The sequence below is a fragment of the Augochlora pura genome, chromosome 6, assembly GCF_028453695.1.
Source record: "Augochlora pura isolate Apur16 chromosome 6, APUR_v2.2.1, whole genome shotgun sequence".
Classification (NCBI taxonomy): domain Eukaryota; kingdom Metazoa; phylum Arthropoda; class Insecta; order Hymenoptera; family Halictidae; genus Augochlora; species Augochlora pura.
This window is the reverse complement of record NC_135777.1, coordinates 13,611,828-13,635,248: the sequence shown is the minus strand read 5'-3', so window position 1 is coordinate 13,635,248 and position 23,421 is coordinate 13,611,828. Positions and strand designations below refer to the sequence as shown.

At 45.9% G+C, this 23,421-nt stretch overlaps 1 protein-coding gene across 2 annotated transcripts in view; it reads right to left on the bottom strand.

Annotated features, from left to right (window-relative positions):
- Vn (membrane-bound neuregulin protein vein) overlaps positions 1 to 23,421 on the bottom strand; it is a 336,634-nt gene that overhangs the window by 131,088 nt on the left and 182,125 nt on the right. For both annotated transcript variants that reach the window (XM_078182610.1, XM_078182609.1), the window contains exon 2: positions 5,500 to 5,662. In XM_078182610.1, coding sequence (XP_078038736.1) covers positions 5,500 to 5,662 — 163 coding nt within the window. The remainder of the gene's footprint in view (positions 1 to 5,499; positions 5,663 to 23,421) is intronic.

Sequence of the window (23,421 nt, the reverse complement as noted above, 5' to 3'; positions counted from 1 at the left end):
AATCAGCCGGACGACTACAGCACCGTGGAGAACGCTTTATCTTCGCGCGTTGATTTATTAATTACGTTCCAATGCCGGGCGAAAAATTAAACTTCCTGCACCGGCAGCCGTAATCCATCCTCCGTCGCTTTCGCTTTCGCTTTCTTCGCCCCTTCTCGACGCCCCGACGCCACGGATCGAAGTCGTTTTTGCGCGCGGCTCGTTCTCCGGCGGGAATACGAAAAAGCCCCGTTTTTCGGCCTCTAATTGCTCGGCGGTTCATTAAAAATTCTGTAAAATACAGATCGACTCGTCATTACGTGCTGCCGTTAAAAGGTTCGCGGGAATTAAATTGCGGAATCGACCCTCTGGATGCGTTGTCGAGCCCTTTCTCTCACCGGAAAAAAAAGGACGCTGGTGTGAGAATTGCAAGACACGCTGAAATTCGCGGAAATTATTAAAAAATCTGCACGCGATACTTAACCATGGCGTTTCAATTTACCCGTGGAAACGGGAACGCGCGAACAACGAATTTCTTACGGTTTCCTGAATTGGAAAATCGTGTTTGCAAATATAAAATTTCGTGGTCGAGAGAAGGAGCTTTAATAACTTACCAAGTTTCGTTGAGAGGGTGTCGCGACCCTGCTCACTCGTTATTAGGACAGAAACCTTGGGACAATTGTTGGCCGCCAGCAACGAAATCCCCACACTCTACGGCAACTTCCGATTTGCTTCTCTCATACAAAGTCAATAGCGTTCTTGTAGACAATCCAGACCCTCGTAAATTTTCATGTTCCTAATGGATGTACCAGACGCGTATTACTCGGCATATAGAGAGATTGCCGATCCCATGAAACGAATTTACAACGCCGCAAACTCTTATCGAGGCTTTCGACAGTAGCGATACAATTCAACTCGAACTAATAAAGTGAGCCCAACCTTTACCTTAGGAAGGCGCTTTGGCGGCTGTTAAGTCCAATCATTTACCAATTTAATTTTCTTTTTAACCAGTTAACTGTGACAATATCTTTGCAAAGCGCCCACCAGTATATGTCGAGATAATCAAGCGATGACGAAGGAAGTTATGAATCCAACTTAAATTATTTATAATTTTCATTTGTTTATTTCATTTAGTCTTGACCTTCAAGTCGTCAAACACACTTAACTGGTTAAATACTGTCAGAAGTACTTTTTGATTTCCGCTTGCACTCAGTCGCCCATTAAGCACTGGACGTTTTAAAGACGTTCATTTTGCGTCTGAATGTCTTACGCTCTGAAGTGGATACCTTTAAAACGTTCAATTCGAGACGCTTTTAAGATGTCTTAAGAACGACATGAAGACGTCCCGGATTGGGCATCCTTTTAACATTTGGGATGAGACATCTTTAACGCGCTTGAAATGTGTTTTCAAGGCATTTTTTTATATTTTCGATATTTTTTAACCAGATTGAACGAAGGCTTTTAAATACAACTTTAATATGGACCAGAAGATAAAAATGGCGATGTGAATTTTGTTTCTACGCTTTTAGTACAAATAGTTACCAATAAGTCAATAGTTACCAAGAGCATAAAAACCAGATGCCTTTAAGACGTTCTTGTGCTACCTAAGGTGAATGGGTTAGAATCATAGCGACGTAAGTTATACTTTTCCAAATTGTTATTTACGTCTTCAAATTTAATCTACATTAGTGCTAAAATGTTAGAAAGGAAATGAATTATAAAGTTGTTCTAAATTACATTAACACTAAACTATCTTAACGACGAACTCAATTATCAGGCAATGCGAACTTAATTCGCCTTTGCTGCGAATTAATCATCATGAGCGAAATTAAATCAGGAAAGTTAGAAGAGAATCAAACTGCCTTTGAAACGCTGACTTTATTCGATTAACAAATCTGAAACTTGAAAATTAGATAATGGATGGTACTTGAAGTTTTTCGCGTCATACGGGTCTCAGTAAAATTCGGTACGCTCGAATATATTTCAGTGAAAATGAATTTTGAAACTAATCGAGCATGATGAGGAAAAGTAATTAACCCTATGCAATATAATAACGAGTCAGACTCGTGATAAAGATTTCATATAGGATCCGCTAAATATGAATATTATTAATTTCTTCTAAATCGTAATTAAATTAAATTCTTCTGTTATCAAATCTTAGGAACGAAACTAAATAAAGGCAATACAAGAAACGAAAATTATCTGCTCCTATTAAGAAAAATATTAAGGACATGTAACTGCTAATTAACCCCTTGCAGTACTTTCATCTTCGCAGTTACAATGATTAAATAATTTTCGATTGGAATAATTTCTTAGAGGCGAAATAAAATTAATATTTATAGAGTGCTTACAATTACTTTAGCGCTTAAATATTAGTGGAGAAAAGACAAAATTTTATTTCGACTTAAAAAGACGAAATAACATTCACACTTAACGGGTTATTGTTAGAAATCATAATCACGTGTCAGACTCGTTAAAGTACGGTATGGGGTCAACGCCGCGTGGAATCAGTCATAGTGCAAGGGGTTAAATATCGACGAATGGACGAGGTATGGTGTAACGCTTGCTGCGTTATGCACGAGCAACACGCGCCGAGGAGTGTCTAAAATGGAGGCGAGGGTGGGCACAATGAAGAGGCGTCGTGGCTCGAAAAGAAGCTGGGCGCGGAAGCTGAAAGGAGGACGTTGGAACTTTTTGTGCGGCAAGGAACGACGGTGCACGCGTACATATTTTTTTTAAAGGATCCTGGTCGCCGTAAATAGCCGAGGAGGGGGGGGGGGTGAGAGGCGAACGGAGGGAAAATAGAGGGAGGCGCGAGCGAGATCGCGGAGAGCCGGAAACTCCGAAGACTTTGTCGAAGCGGAGGAAAAGGGTCAACGGTTTCCATTACAATACGCTCGGGGCTGGTGGCTCGTGGCGTTGCGAGTTGGAGGCGAAGTTGGAAGCGGCACGCACACGAATACATCATCTTTAAAGAGTAGCGGCAGAGAGAAACGAGAGTCTTGCCAACAGTTGAGTCATCAGCGGAGAGAGGGCCGACCGGCACCGCTCGGCTCTTTCGCTATAATCGTTCCTCCGTGGATAGTAAACCGGCCGAAAGGCCGTCTGAAATTATTACGACGAGCAGGGCCGTGCTGTTCGGCCACGGGACCACGTTGTCCGCTCGGAGATTCGTCGGCAACCAATCGGTTTAATCCCGCAACTGATCCGCGACATTCGAGAAGCTTGGCTAAAATTGCTCTTCGTTTTCCTCCGCCATTAACTGCAGTAGCATTATAAGTAGATTGAGGATGGCTATGCAAAATGAAAATTACCTAAATTGCAACAGGTCAAACTTATACCGGTACTTTAATATTTTCACTGTTTCAAATTATATCTGATCATTTTTGCCATTAATGCATAAAATAAACAGCAAAGGAACAGGGCAAATAAAATGGTGTATATGTTATTTCGACACGATAGAACTTTGAATAAATCCTGAATGAAACCTGAGACTGATACGGGCTAGTTGCTTAAAGAGTTAACCCTCTCGGAACGATCGACGTCGACGATATCGGGTTCTTATATTTTATTTCAGAATGTGATTACGTACGTAACAATAACTCAGGATATATTGTTAATTTTATTCATTACTTAAATTCGATGGACAGTCCATTTCTTCGATGAAAATGTTCTCACTACTTTAAAAAATCCTCGACAACGGAGGTTTGAAGTGTGCTTTGCTGTTCGCAGTACAGTTCTCGGACATACATTTTGGGAAAGCAAATCGAAATATAAGACCCGAGTTTTCATTTACAAAGTTCGCATAATACGCGTGGCTATTCAGTAGATACTGGATAACGTGTCCGTTCATGAGTGACTGTTTCCACTTCTTGATTTTCAAACTCAATTTTCTCGGGAACAAAGCCGCGTGTAAAAAATTTCATTCTGCATTTCTGGCTTGCTTTTTCACGTAGAATCATCCCTTTCCCTGTCACACAATGGATTTCGCGACACGCTGTGCGAAAAAAAGCAAGTTGATACACGTCGTAATGTACACCAAAAAAAAAAAAAAACGGGCAAAAGTGGGTCATTTACGAGGATTTATTACATGGAAACTAAATGACAGAAAGCTAGAACATTTTCCGGAATATAATCTAGCAGATTCGATAGCACGTGCAAAATGGTTCTGTCATTCATGGTGCTTCCAACGCACGATGTTGCCCCCCGACTGGTGTGTAAAAAAATGTTTCCGTGAAACTGATTCCTAAAGTGAAGCGACTCTTTGCGAGATACTGTTCGCTGGAAAACAATGGTTCTAAATAAATCATCTTTCAATTCTGTGACTGTAAAAAAAAAATGCCAGAAATTTCAAACAATTTAAGTCAATGCATTAATTGAACTGCAACATATACGATTTATGAATTTATCTAAGGAAATGATATAGACTTAAATCGATATGGCAATTTCAAATACTACTAACGCGAAGCACTAGTTTCCAGAACTTTAAGCGTTCCGCGGATTGTTTTACGAAGCAGTCAATGAAAAGGGTTCCCTGTAAAACGAAACCGGACACGCAAACAAACCAGCAGCAAAAAGTTCACCGCTCCTATGTCGTCCGGCATCTCGGTAATAAATTCCTAAAAATCGAATCGCCACGGGGAGGTACTCGGAGAGATCGAAGGATCGAGGTAATCAACTTGATCGCGAGTGGCGATCGATCGCAGGAAGGCACGCGACGCCGCGGCAGAAATCGATGTCACGCGAGTATTATTCTTGGCAACGATATCAGAGACGCTTTGAGTTCGGAATCCGGGGAGGAAGAGATAGATAGATAGAGAGATATATATATATATATACATAGAGAGAGAGAGAGAGAGAGAGAGAGAAAGAGAAAGATACGGAGGCAGGAGAGAATGAGGAACGATGCGAAAGTTCGCGAGTCGTTGAACGATATCGTTGCCAAACACGAGGCAACTTCGTTAAGTAGGTATTAATGTATATATCGAGGATGACAGAAAGAAAGAGAATGAAAGAAATAGAGAGGAGAGGAGAAGGAAAACTTGGCAACGGCGATCCGACGAATCAATCCAATTCCTCGGCATCGTTTCCCGCAACGAAACACGTAATTTCCGCGTTTCGTGAGAGTCTCGAAATTGAAGAGTGGGCCGGCCGAGAGCCGGAGAGCTCGGCTACCATTAACGACGGCTTCGCTGCATTCTAACACGAGCCTGTGTTCCCGTAAATGAATAGTTCCGCGCGCGCGGTCGCGACAAGTCATTATTTGAGCGCTTTTCCGTGACACGGATACACGCGACGTCACATTACCCTAGCGCGTTCTCCCGTTACATTTCTCTTCTCCGCGTCGAATTCGCCTCTCTCGCCACGCATCATTTCTCCTCTGTTTTTAATAGCCGTTGCCAGGTACTTCGCCGTCGTAAATGCTAATCGCTGCCGGCACTTGTCGGGTGGGACATATTCGAATGTCGAAACGCTTCGAATTGCGGCGGAACGTTGCGAATCGTGGAAATTGTCGCTCACCGTTTGTGCTGAATCCTGAGGCCTCTGCGGGGGTGCAAAGGGATGCCGTCTTTCAGCCAGTGCACTCGAGGGGGCGGGGACCCCTTCGTTCGACACACCAGCTTCACTCTCTCCCGTAACCTGACTATCGAGTCCCTGAGCTCGGACAACGTAACCTCCCTCACTGAAATCAGAAAGAACATTCGTCAGACAGCTACAATGATCGCGCATCTTCTTCTCGTTTATTCGTAACAGAGATTATGAGCAATGTTACTCTCCGAGCTATCATACTTATCCGCCTCAAAAAAACAACCGATAATTTAGTTAGTAATTTGGGAATCTACTTTTGCGAATTTTTATACAATATCCTTTATGTAACAAAATCTTTTCTTGCAATCGCTTAATCTGGTAACCATGCCAACGGTGACACCTCTTCGTTCGTTACTAGGCTATAAACAATTCCAGAGGGAAACTTTTAAAGCTCGAGAAAAGTTTGCGTCCCCTAGGATGGTTATAAAATTATAATGACCGATTTAATTTCGCTACGGAATTCATTTGATCCCTCGCCTTCGTGTCCGATGGAAATTTTCGCTGTTCTCTGGCAATCTCGCGTATTCCTGAACCGGCATCAATCGCCTGGAATAGCAATTTATTTAATTACACCGTTCTACGGTACCAATCTTCACGATTTTACCCTCGCATATGCGATAGCCAGTTTCATTCGGGCAATATTGATACATCAGGTTATACGGAACAATTAAAACACCATGCCAAAAATAATTTAGCGGGGTTGCAGCATTCGCGGCGCGCCTAAATATTCAAAATTAAATGTTTTTAAGATACGGCGCAATTTTATCGGGCCGCTATTGTACATTTCATATACAATTAATGCGTCCGGCGCTGCACGCGCCGTCATAAATTTTTGAGTGTTTCGATTTGAAATAATATTATCATTAGCCGGAGAATTTTATGCATTTACGGGTAGCGCGATTATCAAAAATATCCCACGGCGCGTAGAATTAAATGAAGCCAAACAAACAAGCTGAATTCATTTCCATTCGATTGTAGAGCGGTTATTATTGTATGCCGATGCAGGAACGATGAATTTTCGATCCGTCAGGCTAATGGCGCGCATTTAATTATTATTACTGCGTGTTTTGTTTCCTAAACTATTGTACGGTTCGTGCAACTCGTTCTGCGCTTACTCTTCGAGAATATCAAACGGATAGCAAGCTAATAGACCATTTTAGTACATTGCACAGAATGCTGTTTTAAGGCTTGAATCATTGATATCCGATTTGGTACGAAGAAGCGAAGAAGAAGAGAATACTTTTCCCGGCAAAGCAGAGGAAACGGTATTTCGCCAGGTAAACGAGACAGTAAAACCCGCAGCGATGCTAAGGAAAATACCCGCACCGGCGAAAGGAATTCTCGTTCAGATTTTTCTAAAACGATCTGTAAAGATAGCTCGGTACAAAGCTGCGCGAAGTCCAGTCACAATACCGTCCCGCGGAAGCGTTTTTCCACTTTGAGGAGCCGGTGCGCGCCGCGGGCGTGGAGACCGAGGCATTTTGTTGCGCGCAAAGAACGATCGCAGACAGTAAACTATTCGTCACGGGCAATGAAAGAGCGGGTAGCATAACGCGGGCACAACGAGAAGCGATTACGAGGAAAGTTGGCAACGATGTGGCTTCCTTCGCGGGGAAATACCGAGGCGCAATGAATTTCACGGCGTCCGAACCCACTCCGGCGAAAGAGAATTTTTAAAGCGGCCACTTTCGAACTTCCCCGGCCGCCTCGGTCCCCCCGTGCCCCCTCCCTGCCCCCCTGCCCCCCTGCCCCGTCGCGTCTCTCGGCCTTCTCGGGGAAAGTACGTGTCCCGAAGTTTCGCGGAAAACTTCCGGCGAAATCCCGACGGAGTTTTAATAAAGTTTCCGCGGGTCGTGCCTTCCGCCGTCAAAGGAAACGACTCCATGAGGGTATAGATAGCTCGTCGTCCGGCGGCAGCGGGTCGCTACACTAACGAATCTATTTTTCACGGACTCGCGTTACGGCTGCATGGAAACGGACAAACTGCCAAGAAAAGTGCACCCCTTCGCTTCCGTCCGCCGCCCTCTTGATTCTTGGCGAGCGAGGGCGGCGCGGGGGCAAATTGAAAAATACCTGAAACACGATGCTCCCCATCGCGAAACTCGTATTCAACGAAGTCGAATCTCCTCGCGGGAAATCGGATCCCTCTTGCCCGCGAGCCGACGTCTAGCCGACTTCCATGGACCGATTACGTTGCAGCCGAGATTATGTTTCAGGGCCGAGTCGGTTTCACTCGAAATCTCCGGACACTTGCTCTCTATGCCGTTATCAAATTCTTCGCGGCTCGACGCGGACAAATACTCGGGCTAAGCGGAAGCTACACGTGCGCGAGTGGGAACGCGTGCACGTTCGTCGGGGTTTCGCCGGCTGCCGTGCTCTGTCCTCCAACGAACCACTCTCCACCCTCTCGAGCGCCGGATAAACGCGTACAATTGCGCCCCGGCCTCTTGAAACCGATCCCGAAAGGCACGCATGTTGTTTTGTAACCCGAGACACGGCAAATAGTCCGCACGCTCGCGCGCTCGAGTGCTGTTACATACTTTCCTCGTCCGGGCAAACGAGTACTTTTCCTGTACCCCGGTAAAAAACAACTGTCCCTTCGCGCCGATTAATTTTTTGACTTGTTTGCTTTATTGCGGGAATTCGCGGGCGAACTGTAGCCTTTGCGCGACTCCAGACTTCGAAAATGCTTTTTTGTTTAACTAACAACAATAAACAATGTTGTGTAACAATAAAAGTAATTGGAAGAGTTTATTAGTGATATCGTACAGCCACCTCCTACGACAATGCATAATTTTGCAGGGTGACGATTCTCTCACGAATGCCTCGATTTTTTTCGTCCGCCCTTCCACCCTTATAGCCTTTTTTCTCATCATCTTATCATTCTCTCTCTCTCTCTCTCTCTCTCTCTCTCTCTTGCATACAGTCCTTCACACTGTGTTTTATTGTTACTCATTCGCTTATTTCCCTCTTACTAATTAACGTTTTACCTTTCGGCTACGTAGAACTGCGAGGAACCGATACAATTATCTCAGATCACTCGAAACTGCCCAAACATTCTGTAAAAATCTGTCACATTCATTCTGTTTTTTATGACTCGGAAAAAACCCTACATTTTTATGCGACCACTGGATGTACAAAACTCAATTGTTCGCTGTAACGAGAAGTTGCAGTGTCTTGATGACAGTAGTGTAATTACAATGAAATGTAAACTTTAATACAATGCTTTAACGCACACAACAAACAAAGATAAGAAAAACCATATGTAGGTGCTATACGAAATACGAGATTTATACGGAAATTACTAACACATCAGAGTTTTGAGAAATCGAAAATTAAAAATACTAAAAAATACGTTGAATATTATGAGAAAATGCAATATACATATAATGTTGGATTTCTCGTTATGCCAGTATACCAGTTAGGGTTAATGCGAATGTATCGTTCTTGATGCAAACGTGTGCTTTTCAGTTCACAATGATACAGGAAATTAACCCGTTGCCGTACTATTTTTTTGACAATTACTATGATTAGAATCTTTTCGATCGCGCTAATTTCTTAGAAGAAAAAGGAATTTTATATTTATCGTGTGCTTACATCTACTCGAATGTTTAAATATTAGTGACAAGAGAATATAATTTGATTCCTACTGTTATAAATCTCCATCACGAGTCTGACTCATTAAAGTACGACAAAGGGTTAAGCAGAAAATTGTTCGCGTTTGCCTATAACATTTCCAAATGTAAATAAAATATTTCGCTGTACTACTTAATCATTGCGCAGCACGTATTCTGACATAAAAAAATCTGGTACGTTTTGTTCATTGGCTTTCAGCTTCTAATTGATGTCACAGCCAAATATGCCGATAACTTTTTCGATGTTGTCCCGTCGGTATTTTCCTCTGTATGGACAAATATATCGAAAAATTGTGCAGTCTCGATAAAAAAAACTGCACCCGTATTTTTAGGTGCATTGTTGCATTTATGAATAAAAGTGAGTTCGTAGGAAAACAGACCTTTCCGCGGCGTTCAACATTTCCCCCGCACAACCATTTTTGTGTCTCCAACCAATGTCGAGATTCAACTCATGCCAATTATCGGGACTCGTCCCGCGCAGAGGACAGGCCATTTAAAAAAAAGGAACACCGTCACTTCTGTTGAAAATCAAGTATTGAAAATACAGTAGCACGCGCGGGTCGCTCGAGCGCTGCTCGATTGAATCTACGCGTTCGATTTTATCGCAAGAGGGTAATTAATGGATGGACAGATGCTTCTCCAAATTGCTTTCGATTTTGAAGTTCGACATCCGAATTCAGAGCGGTCAGTAACTGATGATACAACCGGGACAGGGAACAAGTTGTTTTGAAGAAAAGCGAGTCGAAAAATGCACCACGTTCGCGTGTCTCGTAGTATGTCGTGAAGTAGAATAGGCACGACATGGTCAGACACGTCACTTTATTCCTGTTTAATAGTACTACTTCTCTGCCCTAATTTTTCTCGCAAAAGTGGGATTAGCCTATAGTCACTTTATAAATTATTTCACATGTCTTTTCCAACATTACACTTCAAGACAATTCAAATTTTCGAGAATTTGATTTACACCACTATCTGCTTAACCAACTCACTAAATAAATTTCAAGTATAACTGTATCATGTTATTACCAAGTGCTGTTTCATACAGATCCGGATATTCACAACAATAATTGACGAAATCGAGGATCTCGCAGGTTCCAGGAGTACGATCGTTCAGGTCCCGGCACGAGGCAAGATGGACGTGGCGTGGATCGGTCGATCAGTCGGTTAGGGGCTCGCTCGCGGCGAATGGGAATGGAACTGAACGCTCGAAAGCGTTTTAATTATCCGACGAGCGTAAAAGGTTTCCGGGGCATGGAATCTCGGCTGAAGTCGATTACGGGTTCGTGACCGTGCGTTTCCAATTTCTGGTCTCTCTCTCCGCCGAAATTGCCGGAACAACGAGGAACGTCCGCTCGATGTCTTGGCGTTTCTTTTGCAGTCGTCTCGCAATTTTTCAGGAGCGCGCTGCTCGCCGTCGCGTCGCGCCAGCCCGCGTCGGGCCGCGTCGCTGGTTCTCGTCGTAGTCAACGTTTTGACTAGCGTGCTGCCCGTAATTACACCGTTCCCTCGGGACCGGAGCCGAAACGCGACGCTTGAATTATCCGGGACGTTCCACGAGTCGCAGAGCGAGAACGCCTCGGGCATTTAATACGTTTCCATCAATGTCGTCGTCGTCTTCGCAGTCGTCGTCGTCGTCGTCGTCGTCGTCGTCAGTTTCGTCGTCGGCATCGGGCGCCACGTTACTCGAGACGTTCGTATTTGCCGCGCACGATAATCCGGAATAGTTCGGGCCGGATCCATCTAGTCCCGTCTAGTCTCGACTTGTCTCGCCGGGCGTCAGCTCGTATCTCGCAGACGAAGCCTCGAGATTTGACGGTTCCCGACGAACGCGAACCCGCCGTGGCACGCGACCTCGCCATTTTCGCTCGATAGTCTTCAACCGGGATCGAACTTTAGCCGGTTACATCTAAAGGGCAAATCGCCGCGCGTTTATAATGTCCCGAGATGCGATGAAAAAGTGAACGTAGAACCGGTTCGGCCGAGCCGCTAATTCATTTTTCTCCATTTCTCCCGGATCGTAATAACTGTTTAACAACGGCTGTACATTTTCCCGCAGTTTTACGGCCGAGTAGAAGTATGCCGAAGTGGTACGAGTCGACGCATGCCGCGCCCTCGTCTGCCCCGATATCGATACGAGCATCTCGGTAATAGATGGAAATTGTGGGCTGCGCTTTTAAACGCGCTTAATAAATGAAATCCCGGGCTTTTTTTTTATTGCTTTGCGAACATTGTGCCGCGCATACTACTTGGCGGACCGGATCGTTCATTAGCTTGCCGACCTTTACGAGCTGATTGTCGAATTACGCTGCTCGAAGTCGATCTTTATCTCAGGAACTTGTTTACTGGAATCAGAATCCGAAGGCTCGCGTTCGTGACCGAATCGTACCGTGGCTCACGCAATGGCTGTATACAAGCAGACAAACGAATGAAACGAGAGACTAGGCGCTTGCAATCAATGTCAATAAAATACGTCCGACTTTACTAAGAATTTGAAACATCTTAACATTTAGGAAAATTGCTAATCGATTCAAAAATTACTTAGATAAAGATTTGTCCGAATAAAATTTTACTCGAATAAGAATTTATTCAAATAAAGAATTTTTCAACTCATTGGCATCGTCAGAATTTTTTAAATTATTCGAATAAAGAATTAATCGAAAAAAGAACTATTCAAATAAGATATGCGATTAAAATGAATTCATTTGGATAATTGTCTTAGATAAAAATTTATTGGACACAAACTGAATAAAACCCAACATTGATATAAATATATTCTCGAAGTCTTCAATGCAACTGAACAAACAAATAATTTCCAAGAGCGCGTGAGATATACTCCAATCCACGACCGGAAGGAAATTACAGTGGAACGCATCAGCGTATGGTCAGACCAGCGAAGGTATACCATAGGAAGGGGAGGGAAGGCCGTTTAATTGCCATTTTTCTCTGTGAATCGTCGAGCCGCAACGCCAGGAGGAGGCTCTCGTTCGTGCCTGATCCATCAATTCCGGGGATCCATCAGGTTTGTGATTATACGAGACTTCTCCGAAGCCTATTAAAAAAGCGGGGAACTGTCGCGACCGGCCTCGAGATTAAGTCGCGGGCATATTAATTCGACCCCCATGGCTAAAGTGCTTTTACGCGTCGAGGCTCGACCGGCTCGGCCGGATCGTTAGCCGTAGCGATACCTGAAATTCGCTTTCGCGGCGAGAGGATTTCGCGTCTGATTCCCGTGGCGCATTGGCCGGCGCGCGGACGAGGAGAAAAATCGAGAGCGAAACAGAGACGAGAGGTGAAGAACCGCGGTCGAAGTGGATCGGAGACGGGAGAGAGAGAAAGAAGGCCGGATATTCAGGGTATTCCCATGTTGCCGGAGGCCGCGTGCGGTCCCGGCCAACGAAACGTCGTTTAACGATTAGCCGCGGTGAACTGACGCCGAAATTCAAATTTAAATGGCACTCGCGGGAGAGAGAGACCCGGATCGTCGCCGGGTTCTCTGGGCCCCGAATTTCTACTGGAATTGCGCCGTAACTGTCGTGGAAACTCGGCGAAAGAGACGGTCGGGTCGGGTCGGGTCGCGTCGCGTCACACAAGAGGGTCGTGCGGATCCGTTAATAGCGGCGCTCTTCGAGAGAGCGTGCGAGGCGATCGAGAATGGAAAAATCTCGCTTCGCCCTCTCGACGCGTTTCGTTGCTTCGACACGTTCTCCGCTTCTCATCGCCCGCTTGACGGACAATTTCTAGCACGCGGAAAAGAAACAATGGTTCTTAGTTCCCCTTTCCCCAGAGACAGAGAACCCATTTCCCGAGTCGTTACCGCGCGAAAGATGCAGTCCTCGGACGATAATAGCAGCCCGCACTGGGTACTCGCATTCTTTCGTTCTTCATCGATCGGGTGCGGATGCGAACAGGAAGAAAAAAATAGCCGGGCGAAAGTCTGTCGGGCGGCGTGTCACGGGGCCGCTACGAGGGATGAAACATGCTGAGCGACCGGCGAAGAGAGCGGTGAGGTTGATTAATGAACGCGTCCCCGAAAGAGCAAAATAACAAATAGCGCGTTGCCACGTTGCCCTCCGGCTGACGCGATGCCGGAGAGCGAACCGAACGTTCCCCTCTCTCTTCGTCTCTCTGCCGCCCTCTGCTAGGGGCGGAGAACCGAGGGGCGGCTGCGGCAAACGGCCACGCTGGTTGCTTGATTCATAGTTCCCGCGGTGCACCGACGGCTTGTGACGAGGCGCAACGTCGTGTTAACCATGCGACCGATCCTCCTCCGTGCCTTCACACCGCCGACCACCCTCGGTAATTGATTGTCACAAGCCCTGAGGGCCTCCGAAGCCGGCCGAGCCACCTTTTATTCGCCTGATAACTGACGGCTAAGGGTTAGCCGACGATTATTGCCACTCCGACGGAACCCCGTCATGCTTCCAAAGGGGTGAACTCCAGCATCTTCAACCTCTGCGTCGTGGCTTCTCAATCTTTCCCCTCTTCGGTGTCACTTTTGTTCGATCCTGCCCAGCCGCGCGCGTGGCCTTTTTTTTTATTTCATTTACGGGGTCAGACAATCAACCGGCTTTGGGCAAACGCGCCGGTGCTTTGAGAATGAAAAAAGTTTGCTCGAATTTTCGGTCTCGAGCAGCTCGACGGATTAGTTTTCACTGTTCGCTGGCAAAATCAGTGACAAAGCGAATCCAAAAATCCCTAGACCAATGGAAAGGGCGCTCCCCGTAGCAATAAATCTAGATAGCGGCACGTTTTTTTCAGTGTTCAACAATACACTGGATTTTCAGCAACAAAGTCCTAGTACGACGATAAAAAAAACCCGCACCGTCACACCAGCAATTTTGTAGCCGGTGTAGGAAAATTCTTCACCTACCCCTCCGACACCGCACGATCTATCAGGACAATACCGAAGTAATGAAAAAGCCAACGTAGACAGAATTCGACAGGACGCGGAACGAAACTGGTGCAAATGAAATGCGACTGTGAGGAACTCCTGCAAACGGACATATTTGGATCGCGAATTTTTTGCACAATTCCTGATATCGATACCTGGTCACGGAATTCAATATTATGTCCTATAATTAATCCAATAATATGTCCTATAATTAATTTCAGGATTGATCCCTTTTCCCATAATATCGTGTCAGACTCGCTAAGAAGATTCTGAATGTGATCTACTAAATATAGATGTTACGTTTTTGAAATCGAAATTGTGAAAATTGTCTTTCAGTTGTCAATATTTAAACATTGTAGCAGAGGAACGTAAAATATAAATCATCTGTCTTACGTAGGAATTCATTAGTGCACACAAATGTCGCTCGACATAGCTGTGAAAGAGATCGTATTGAAAAGGGTTAACTTACTAGAATGAAAAAAGGAAGACAAACAATTTGTCAGAAATAATAGCAACACGATTACATAATTAGTATCAAAGAATTGCAACAGAGTCGTTATTGTATAAGTCGAGCTACCAACAAAATTGGCTCGAATTCTACAGCGTTAAGAGACAATGGGATCTTCGCAGAGTAAAAACAAATTTCGCGTGAAATTCGTGTATATCGATAATGCGTCAGGTGTGCCAGATATCTAATCAACCAAACGCAAAAGGCGGACCATTAATTCGGAGGTACTGCGAGCAATATTGCGCAATCAACGTGGGAAACACGACCGCGGCCGAGCCCGGGAGATTCGAAAGAACGAGGGACGATATTGCGTGGTTGCAGCGGAACGGAGATGCGTCCCTCTCGGTGGATTGTTAAACGCATTTTACTAGGGCGCAGGGCGCGATGTAAATCGGAAGAGCTTGCGTATTCATCGATATCGAAACATCGGCCGTCGTCGATGCCGTGTAATCGTGACGGTACACGCACCGTCCAGCTGGACGTCAAATCCGATCCAAAATCCAGCGTGATCTCTCTCTCGCTCTCTCTCTCTCTCTCTCTCTCTTCTCCTCTCTCTCCCTTTGTTCCCGTGTCTCTCGATTCTTCTGGCACGCCGTTCCCGTTACAGCGTAATGACGCGTCGCGTCGGCGGCAGAGAGATCGCGCGTCGTTTGTTCGCGAGCACGCTCGTCGATATTCAAATCGGTGTCATCGATTGCTGGCCGTGTTATTATGAGTAACGCTTCGTCGGAACTGTTCCCGCCCTTCGTTCTCCTTTCTCTCCCTCCCTGCCCATCTCTCGCTGCGTCTCCAGTCGTCTCAGCATTACCTGTTCGATTTAGAAGAGTGCAGGGTATTGATCATCGGCGATGATCGTTCCCGATCGCGAAATATCTCGGCATCGTAATTCTCTTCGATATGCGGCGGCCATGCACAGAGTTTTGCGATGGGATTCAGCGGGGATGGCCGGCCCTTTGCAAAACAATTAACGAGCATCATCGACGGGGATGACTCTGGCCGTTTGCACCTTTGTCCGACGCGGCTAATCGTTTTCGGTTCAGAGGCTCGCTCGGCATTGTCGGCTCCGGGAATGCTTCCGGTCATCCGGCCTGTAATTGGCTATGGTGCACGCCTCTGGTCAACGCCGGTCAGCTGTGCGATCGTCGATCTATACGAATATTTCATCGCCGTTAATCGCGCGATCCCGGCCCTTTATTATTCGCGAGCGTCGACCTCCGTTCACCGATTTATTGGACGCAACGTACATCGTCTTTCCCTCTGCTCCCCACCGCGAATCCCGAAGCTCATTTTGTCGTCTTCTTTGTAATTCCTGGCACACGTGGTGCTCCGATATTGATGGAAGATTCGGCCCGATCGATTCTTCTCGTAGTCATCCTTTTATCGTCGAAACATCACAGGGGGAGACCCGTTTCTCTTGCCAATAGGTTGATCCGTTTAAGATAAAAATGCTGGGAAACGGGACGGGAAACCGCATTATTATAGCTTCTTATTTTCTTCTTGGCGAGAGAAGCTCGTAAATACGTGGCGACTGATTGCGGAGTTACAATCACAGATAGGCGTCGATCTATTTCTGGCGGGCAGAGGCGAACAGTCGCGTACGATCGTTAACGGGAAAATTAAACGGCGCCCGGGGAAAAGTTGTCTGATTTGTTCCTCGTAATTCAAGAACTTGCCTACTAACCGTAAAATCCGGTGAACTTTTCCCGGCGCGGCCCGAGAAACTCCTTCTGCCCGTTCGTTACTCGCGTCCCGTTCTAACAGGGCAACCGTGCCGGCGATCTAAACGCGACGAGTGCGATGCTTTAGCGAATTAGTTTCGCGCTGAGATTTTTCGACAGTGTACGACATCGTTCCGGAAAATATCCTCCATTGTGATGCATCAAAAAAAAGAGTTAATCCTACGAAATAGTAAATTTGTTTCTTTCGGTACGCTCTGCTTGGGATAACACAACCTTTTTCCTTCAGCGAGTCTCCTGTAAGTTACTTTTAAAATTCATTTGTTGAAATTTGCCAACAGCTGAGATTGATTTTCTGTCTTAATAAAAAAAAATTTACAGTTAGCAATTAGTCGAATTGGAATTTATTCGAATAAAACTTTAACCAAATAAGAATTCATTCGAATAATGTTTTACTCGAATACAAATTTAGTCGTACAAGCATTCAGACAAAATATAATTAATTTAAATAAAAATGATAGAATATAAAGTGTTTTTATATATTTTATCGATTTCTTTTTTCTGTATTATTTTTTTTTAATTATTCTAATAAAGAATTTCGGATTATTTGCAGGAAGAATATATAGAATAAGTAGAATAATTTGCGATATATAACGAATTTTTATAAATAATACAACTAAGAGGAATTATTTCGCATAACCAGCTTACTTAAATATTTATCCAAAAGAATCCAATTAATTCCCAACTCTGGTTACGTTAGTCACGGACAATTATTTTTTTTTTAATGTATGAGATTGTTTTTTTTATCAATTACAAAGCGTTTTGAGTCCCATCCGCTCGATAATTCTTCTGGTTTTTCGTCAGCGATCGTGAAACAAAGTTCGCGGCTTCATATATCGTGAACGGAACATCTTGTTAATAGAACACGCAGGTGCTAAGATACGTCAAAACCAGAGGCATAAAATGGAGACAGAGAGACAGGCAAAGGGCGAGATCGGGAGAAAAAGATAGAACGGGAAGTCACGCGAAATATTCTAGGTTTCGTGTCGAAGGTTCAAAGGGGCTGGAAGTTCGGCCGTGGAACTGCAGCCAGAAATTACTCCGACATCTTTGCTTCGCCGATTAACAATAATAACGAAGGCGGGGGGTAGGGTTTTGTTTCGAAGTTCGAGAGAGGACTTGAATCGGGGCGGGCCCTCCTCCGCCATAGAAGGGTTACGAGTTCGAGGCCGATTAATTTCCGACTTTTCCACTGCGCTTTCCAGAGCTATTTCGCATAATGATTTCAGGTGCTCGACGAGGTAACGAGCGGGCGTAAGAAGATTACAGGTATCCGCGTGCCTGTTTCCGCCTTTTCATGAGCACTGCCGATCGCTCGATTGGTTCCGTCCACCTCGAACCACTATGATTCGTCGACTCGTGATTTTCGGTTTTATTTTACGCTGGCGTGCACCTGGCTGCAAGTCGAACTGTATCTGGCAATCTAATTCGACTGTACCCTCGTGCCACATTACGTGCAAAGTAGCCGCCGTTTGCTTCCCTTTTATAAATTCAGAAAAGCGAACTCATTGTCGGCCAGTGTTTCAAGAAATTGCTTTTATTCTCTATTATTGATTCGATAAAGAAGAGAACCCTTTGCGTGAGCGTTACAGAGTTATTCGCAGGTAGATAAAGCACAAAGAAATTGCTGTTAAAGACGATTAAACGCGTGGAAAGTTTCAAACGCTTCGCAACAAATATAACGTCGAAGACGCTATTAATTTTGGACTGGCGATGCTGATTAATTAGCTTGCGAGTAGAAACAATGCTAATGTTAATAAATCATTAAAAAGTGATTCGACGAAAGAAATCAGCCGAGACATTACTCTTGGAGGAACAGTTAAATGACCGGCAAATTTCCTGTAAGCCGCGTCTCTGCTCGAGCCGAATTAAACAGGGCTCAGCTCGGGACAAAAATAAACAGTAACAATAATACCTCGTTTGCCGGCATAAAATCGGGAGAAGGATTGCCCCAGTTCTGTCCAAGTCGGAATGAAAACGTTCTCGTGCAAGAAATTGCGATGTCAGACAGGCCGTTCTCGGGTGGTTCTCGATTAGGTCGACGTCAGGAGATTACGCGAGCAAGTCAGCCGAGCGGCGAAAAGAAGGAGGCGCGTCTTCTCGCGGAGTTTCGCGTTCGAATAAGAGACTTCGGGTGTCTAGCACGCGAATAGGCCGATCCCGTTGCCTTCCCCATCCGGCGTACCCCGTTTCGTTTCCACGGGCCATCGATTAGGTGCCGCGTGCCTACGCCAGAGGTTAGCGTTATGAGCATAGTTCGTGGAGCGGCTGCCATTCGTCTCGGCGGTTCCTACGGGACGTCTGCTCCTTTTAATGGGGTTTCAAACGGGTCCCACGAGCGACCGTCGATACGCCGGAATGCTCGAAGCTGTTCGACGCGCGTTTCTCGCCGAGCCGCGCGCGACCAGACGTCTCGGATCGCGCGTTAATTAAAACGCGGCGACGACGCGCGCCGTTTTGCCGCGTTAATCAAGCGCCGCGGAGACAGGCCGTCCCGCTCCCAGCTGGAACGAAGGAAGGGACGACGGATCGACGCTTGTTTTACCGCGCCAATAAACCGGCAAGTTGCCACGCGAACTTTAGAAGACATCGAACAAAGGGAATCAGGAGTGGCCGGGGACCTCGGCCGTTGCGGTTTCCGTCGGCGCCTCGCAAATATTGCGGTTTCCTTTGTCGAACCCGATACCGGCCCTGTCCGGGCCCAACCGACGTTTAGCCTCTCCGTCCACGATCATGCACGTGTGCGATACATTTTTTGCATAGCTCCGATGGTTCTCCGTCGACTGCGTTCGACAAATTCATGCGGTAACCCCGTCGTTCATTTTTAAAATCGAACGGCCTCTTCGGGAACAGTCGCGCGTAATCTGGCATTGCTGTCACGGGATTTTGACTAATCGATCGAATGGATAGATTAGGCTTTGTAATAGAATGTCACATTTCAAGCCTGGTTTTCAAACTCAAAAATAGATTTTAAACATAACAATGAAAATTTGGAGGTTGCACGGCAATCAAAAGGTTCGAGAAAAAGTTATTTTATCTCTTAACGATTTCGGTAAATTAAAAAGAAGGAGAGAATATTTTTAAATTCTTTTAATGTCTTAATTATTTGGTATGTTGCTAAGTCAAGATTATTATCATTATCAAACCATTCAATGGTACCATTCTTGTTACATTTTAGTTGAGTACAAAATTCTGCTGAACAGATATTCGGTATTTAATATTTAAAGTAATATTCGTTTCGCTCTCATGCAAAGAGATTACAATAAAAAGTACCGAATTTCCGTAAAGTAATTATCGTCTAAGCAAATAGCGGACTCGTGCAAGATTGTCGGCTTGATGAGTCAACGGATGAATATCCGTAGTAAATTTTATTATCAACGTACATAATATGATCAGCTTCGATTTTATAGAACATGCGGAATTGCTGGATTTACGGCCAACGGATAACTCAGTAGTGTGTCGTTTCCCCGTAACGAAAAACGCGGCAAGGAGAAGCGGAATGTCCGCGGCAATAAAAGGCGCGTATTAATCAGGATTCTATGAATAAAGAAGAATGAAAAGAATCGCTGTCGCAGATTTATGCGGCACGTCCAGGCGACCGTTTCCGCGCTATAAAATCAAAAAATTGCGTGTACGATTAAGTCATAGCCGGGAGAACGACCGAAAACCGTCTACTCCTGGAATGGATCCGCGATCGTCGCGAATCCCCGAAGCGGGCGCCGAAGCCACTCCTCGGAGATCGATCGCAGGAAAGACAATTCGCGGGGTTATCTATTCGATCTAAATTGCCTCTCCACCGGTCGAAGAGCCATAAAGACGAAGATGGCCTCGCGTCACCCACTCTGCCCCGGGTACGCTGGATTTGTCGCGACGAGACGGGGCTAAACGCGCGAGACGGGAAGCGGCAACGATATCGAGCCGAGCGTAACGGCGCGGCGCGCTGCGTTTCGAGCAATAAACTTCTCGAACGAGCAACGGAAGGCGAGAGAGAAAGAGAGACGAAGGGAACTTTTTCTGCGGCGCGATTCGTATAATATCGGCTTTTATTCCGCCACGGTCCATAAAATCGAAACGGTTAATTTGTCGGGGGGCAGAACACGCTTCTTGGGAAGGGATCGAATTATCGTTGCGCGACTCGTCATTCAGTGTCGGCGAACCGAGTCGCGACCCTCCGCGATCGGGGACGGTCGAAGACAGGAATAATTAGCAATAATTGCCGTCGATTCCGCGCTCCATTAAATCGGTCTCGCGGCGAGGAGACGCGGTCTGGAAATCGATGGACCCCCCGGTGGCGGACCACCGCTTCGAAATCCGTCGATTCGTTTGTTTCGTAGGTTTGTTCGATCGGGAAAGCTGGCGCCGGTGTTCTCCGAAACGAAAAACGAAACCGACGGTCGCGATACATTATCTCGAAGACGGCCGAGTGTCTGCGCGTCGATTAAACCGTTCGTATGCTGCACGCGCGCGAGAACTCCGTCGCGTGTATCCGGCATTTCCATTTTCTCGCCGTTTGTCGATACTCGTTAACAACGACAAATCTACTTAGCGACTTAATCCGACACGTCGTCGTTACGATCCCGATACCTGCCGCCTCGTAATTTTATAATAATTCGCCCGCAATTTTTCATCCGACAATTTACGGGCGCCGCTATATACGCTGCAAAAGTGCTAGCGAGAGCGAAGGGTGGATAGAGAAAGAGAGAGAGAGAGAGAGAGAGAGAGGGAGAGAGATACAGAGAGAAAGAGAGCGAAGGGATATGAAATGGAGGAAAAAAGACGAGAGACGGCGACCAACGTCGAGCCCGGAAAAAAAGAGACGAAAAAGGTGAACGGTGGCAGCGGGCGTGGGCTGGGGCAGCCAGGGGATCGCGCGGGGGTGGGCCGGGGGATCGAGGGTCGCACACATAACTGTAGCGCGACGTTCGATAAATTGCCTCGGGTTCTTTTTAGTCTGCCGCGATATTTTATTTACCAGCAAAATGTATCTCTGTTGTGCGCGTGCCGCGAGACCGCTGCGGGAATCGGTTTAACCGGGCTTTTTCGGGAATCCACGCAACCGCCCTCCAGCCGCCGGCGGGAGAGAGCGCCGATTTTTTTTGCCGTTCCCTTCGAGCACCTTGTCCACCGCAATATCGTCCCGCGATATCCAATCTTCGGCTGCGGAGAGCACATTACCCGGCCTCCGAAACTGAATTAAAAATACGCCGGGATCGTTGCGACGCGCGGACCGCAGCGAACGGCCGCGCTGGAAACTGGCAATGGAAGCGGGACGAGACTTTTTACTAAACGATCGCTCGCCCGGCGAAATTGCTGCAAGGATCGCGGGATTTATCGTGGATAAGTTTTTAACGATCCCAGTTCGATAATCAGTCTTTTCGTACTGATTATGAAAGTTTACGCGTGCCACGATCTCGGATACGTATGAAAACAGACAAAGTAAATTATTGTGTAGAGAAAACGATTCTTGCATTTATCATTGTTATTACTTCATCGATCCATAGTGACGTTAATTCATTGTTCGTTTCATAAAATCGAGTTGGCTTCGCAAGCGGGGATTTTTAATTGGCTCGTACAAATGTAAGAGCATCTTTCCGCGGAATATAATCACCGACGATGCTAACTTTATGACGGCGGACTGCACAGAATACACGACGAAAAGAAGGATTTAATATCCGATCGAAGCGAAATAAAAATAAGAGGTCACAAAATTAACGTATCTCTAGTTAATGTGGAATACCGTGTACGTATGTTCGATTAAAGCCAAACTACATGGCTAACAGTCCTGGCAATTCTGATAATAATAATAATGATGATGATAATAACAATGACAACAATTGTAATATTAATTACGTCAATAGAGCGGATCCTTTGTTACAGAGAATATTACAATAGAGAGCACACGAGACAAAGCTGGAAAGGCAGAAAAGTAATAATGGCATGATATAACAGTGAACAGAGATAGAATTAAGCAATCAGTGCTAATATGACAATTATGGTAGATAATACAGGTGGTAATAATATGAGTTACATTAACAATAATAATAGCAATATGAGGAATAATGGTTTGTAATGATAGCAATAATAACAATAAAATCAAGGATTAAGAACGTGCGATTATTTTGGATATAATTAATATAATCTCGAGACGTCGATGCCAGTCTTCCCAGTACGTTATCGTAATTACAGCGTAAGATCGGCAATTCGTGATATTCAAAAATTAGCTACCATTTGTCCCAGTATCGGCGAAATCGGAGATAAACGGAGAAGATATGTAGCGCGCGGTGAACTTTGGCTGGGAATTACCGGCGATTTTTCGGACGGTCGCCTAGATAAAAGGTTGGGAATGTAATCTCGAGGCTCGGGGGTGGGTGGGGGGAGGGGGAGGGGTGGGTCTAGCAGAGCGCAATAAACGATCCACGAAAGAATGCTTCGAAGGATTCGTCCCCGATAGACACGTCACTCGCCGAAGAAAGCGAATTCCAGCTTTGCGAGCTCGCGCCCGTACACCCCCCCCCCCCCCCCCCCCCCCCCCCCGAAGTCGGCCGAGAATTCTTTTCCTCGCATAATGAACTCGGCTCGTTTGCACGCGACTACGTTCCTCTTCGTTCCGGCCAGTTTATCGAGAATACCTCGCGACGTGCATTATGCCTGACCCGGCCCAACCGGCTGTCCGCGCGACTATTCTCGGTTCCGTCGTCGATAATTCAACGAGCTTTCGTCACGCGCCGGAACCAGCGTTCCTCGACGCCGAGGGTGGCACGCTTTCGGGGTCTTCGCGACGGCACCGCCACTCGGTTTCCACTCGTTAATCAAGCCCGACGAATTAACTTGTGCCGCGGGCGTACGTGTACGCGTCGCGAGCTTTTCAATCCTCAATCAACTTTTCTACGAGACGAGAAGGATAAGGCGATGACTGTGTAATTAGGAAGGGAAGGATTTAGGTCGACAGCGAACGGCGGAACGGAGATGACAAAGGCAGAAAATGCATCTGTTTATACTGTTAATTGTTGGGGGATGATGGAGCTTAGACAGATTCTAGGCCACTGTTCGTCAGTAACTGAAGTATGGGATCATTCCAAACGA